At 27.2% G+C, this 3039-nt stretch overlaps 1 protein-coding gene across 3 annotated transcripts in view; it reads left to right on the top strand.

Annotated features, from left to right (window-relative positions):
- The first annotated feature begins 1117 nt into the window (after positions 1 to 1117).
- The window catches only part of LOC126907742 (cytochrome P450 4C1-like), an 81465-nt gene continuing 79543 nt past the window's right edge, over positions 1118 to 3039 (top strand). For all 3 annotated transcript variants that reach the window (XM_050689315.1, XM_050689320.1, XM_050689319.1), the window contains exon 1: positions 1118 to 1447. In XM_050689315.1, the coding sequence (XP_050545272.1) occupies positions 1222 to 1447 (226 nt within the window). In that variant the 5' untranslated portion in view covers positions 1118 to 1221. The remainder of the gene's footprint in view (positions 1448 to 3039) is intronic.

Genomic DNA, 3039 nt, shown 5'->3' with positions numbered 1-3039 from the left:
CTGTCCAGCCAGGTTGTGGCCCTTCAATAAGTAATAAATACAATTCAATCAAATTAATTACCTTAGAATATGCTTATATATATATGAATATAAATGTAAATAAAAAGAAATAAATAAACACCAATATTTTATATGTGTTAGAATATTTATATCACCAAAAGTATTCAACCGAAAATAAGATGTATAATATTTTCAGTAATTACGAAAGGGGGTAAAAATTATGTAGATTTCATATAGAATTGTAGCTAAGAATGAAAGATAAACTCACGCACATTCACTTTTTGTATCTTGGTTGAGTATTCCAGAGAGCCGTAGAGATGCATAGATGGAATGGCAAGGCGTCCCAGTATCCGCTAGAGGGATGTTCAGAAATCGTACATAATCACTGTAAGAGAACCAAGCACAGAGGAACCACCCGAATTTGGGGGAAAATGGCCTTTTTATAGCCTGCAAAACTGGTTTAGCGATCTCTGGTGAGATTCTTGAAATATTTTTTGCTGTATTTGATTGGTTAATGTGATAGAATCTTATACGTGGGCATTTTATGGAATGGGAGGTTAAATCTTGTGTAAGGGTATTATTTTATTACTCATCTTATCCACGGGGAAACACTGATTTGGTGATGTATTTTATTAAATATAAGTATTAATTATTACATGTATTAAAATGTGATACTACAATTCATGGATTATTTTGTGTACATCAATGCCTCCATACTTTAATAGTTCTTCTGGAATCCCATCTGATCTTGGGGACTTCCAGTTTTTTAGGCTATTTATAGCTCTTATGGTTTCTATATTTAATATACTTGAATCGGTCATTTCAAAAAGCCNTTATATATTAAAAAAAAAAGTACATTAATATAAATATATATTTATATCGCCCATTGTGTTTTTAATAATTCATTATTTTATTAATTTTATATCTATAAGTTATTCTAACCTATTATGATTCGTTTCACAGGGTAACGCTAAATTAATAATAACCGGTATCTATTTAATAAATTCAATAACGATGATAATTTTAAATTAATTTATGCAAGAAAAAGTTATTTTCCATTGTATCACATTTTATATCTTATATTAAATCTCATAAAAAAATTGTATAAATTGTGTCGATTTATTCCAATTTTCTTACATTGTAAAATATTAAATTAAAATTCTGTTTATTTCTAGCTTGTTCACTTGTTTTGAAAAGTTTCGCTGTTAGAAAAAAATAAATATGAATGTCACATTTTATACTTCATTAGCGTATTCAAATCCACTGTGTGTGTTTTGGCAAACAAAAGTTGAGTTAGTTGGTTACGTTATTATAATATTTTTATCTATTACTTGGTGCCGCATCAAATGGAATCGTAGGCTTATTGATAGATTTGCAGCTAAAATACCAGGGCCTCCATCATATCCATTAATTGGCTCATTACTAGAATTTAGAGGCACATCACAAGGTAAGTTTATTATCAATATATATTTAATTTATACAATTCTCAATACTTTTATTGAAACAACCCGAAGTATCCTGAGAGAAAGAAAGGTTAAAACTATTTCAATTTTTTTATGTACTTGTTAATAAGTTTTGCCATCATGACGTAATGCCTTATGGCAGTTCCAGGGTAGGATATTTTTCTAGGCATAGAGAAAACCCAGAATGTTTTAGTTTGTTAGTTATTTGTTAAAATAAAAAGGAATAGAAACATATTTTTACGATTTGTTATATCCTAGAGATATTAGGTAAATTGCGTTCTTATACAAAAATGTCTAACGCAAAACTTCTATATCATTTTTTTATACCTATAGGGATAAGACCCATAACATAAAATCTAATATAATTAGATATCCACTTCAAAACTGCAAAAACTTTAAAAATATTAAAAATTAGATAATTGCACCTTTTTTTCTTATACTCGAATTAAATTCAGTTCATACCCCAATAAAAAAAAGTTAAATTATTAAAGACGTTTATTTGTCATTACCAATTCAAAGTATACTTGCTACAATATTGAATTATTAACTACATTGTATTTACCAGAAATTATTTATCAATTGTAATAGCTGTGACTATAATGATTGCATTATTGTTTAAACTTCTATTGCATTTTGATAACCAATTTATAAACGATAATATCAATAATTGTATTATTATTCAATTATTATCTTCGATGTAAAGCTGAGAAGGTATTAATTTTACCATGATGTATTTTTTTTTGTCTGTTGCCACTTTTATCAGCTTTAACTGGGCCGATTTCTTTCAACGATACGTCAAAAGATCACAAATCATATTTAGTCGAAGACATTACCCTCAAAAATTGAAAAAATTTCCACTTTATCAATTAAAAAATTACTTAGCTCACATTTTCCATACAGACAATTAAAATCATTCATTACTAATATTTTTAAACATTTTCTGTCGACTTAGGTTTGATATGACAATAGGTGTCAACTATAAAATTAAATAATTATACTTTGTAATTTTTTAACTCTATTTGTGTGTGTGCCTATAATATTATACATTATTTGGTAACATGTAATATTTGGTTACATAAATTGATAGCTTTAAATAAGGAACCAAAAATTTCTCTAGAAAAAAAGTGACTTGATTGCATTAACATAATGCAGTAACATACTCTCATGATATTCCTAAAAACTATTGGCCATTTTATGAATATCTAGAATAATAGATGATATTTTTGCAGTTATAAATAAAGATTTTAATATGGGGTTTTTATACAACATTTAAATTTTTATTACCCATCGATTAAATTTACATATGAACAAGAAGTAGACGGAAAATTGCCTTTTTTGGATTTATTAGTTTAAAGAACAGAGGGGGAACTAAATTTTGAAATTTATCGAAAAAACACACACACGTTTAGATACATTCCGAACACATCGAACCACACGTGGCAACACAAATTGTCAGCTTTTAATAGTATGGTTTACAGATTAATTAATATTCCGATGAATAAAATAGATTTTGATAAAGAATTGGTGGTTATAAAAGAAATAGCTAAATTTAATGGGTATAACGAAAACATAATTT

This window comes from Daktulosphaira vitifoliae, unplaced genomic scaffold (genome assembly GCF_025091365.1).
Source record: "Daktulosphaira vitifoliae isolate Bord-2020 unplaced genomic scaffold, ASM2509136v1 Scaffold_5, whole genome shotgun sequence".
NCBI lineage: Eukaryota > Metazoa > Arthropoda > Insecta > Hemiptera > Phylloxeridae > Daktulosphaira > Daktulosphaira vitifoliae.
This window is presented reverse-complemented; position numbering and strand designations above follow the sequence as displayed.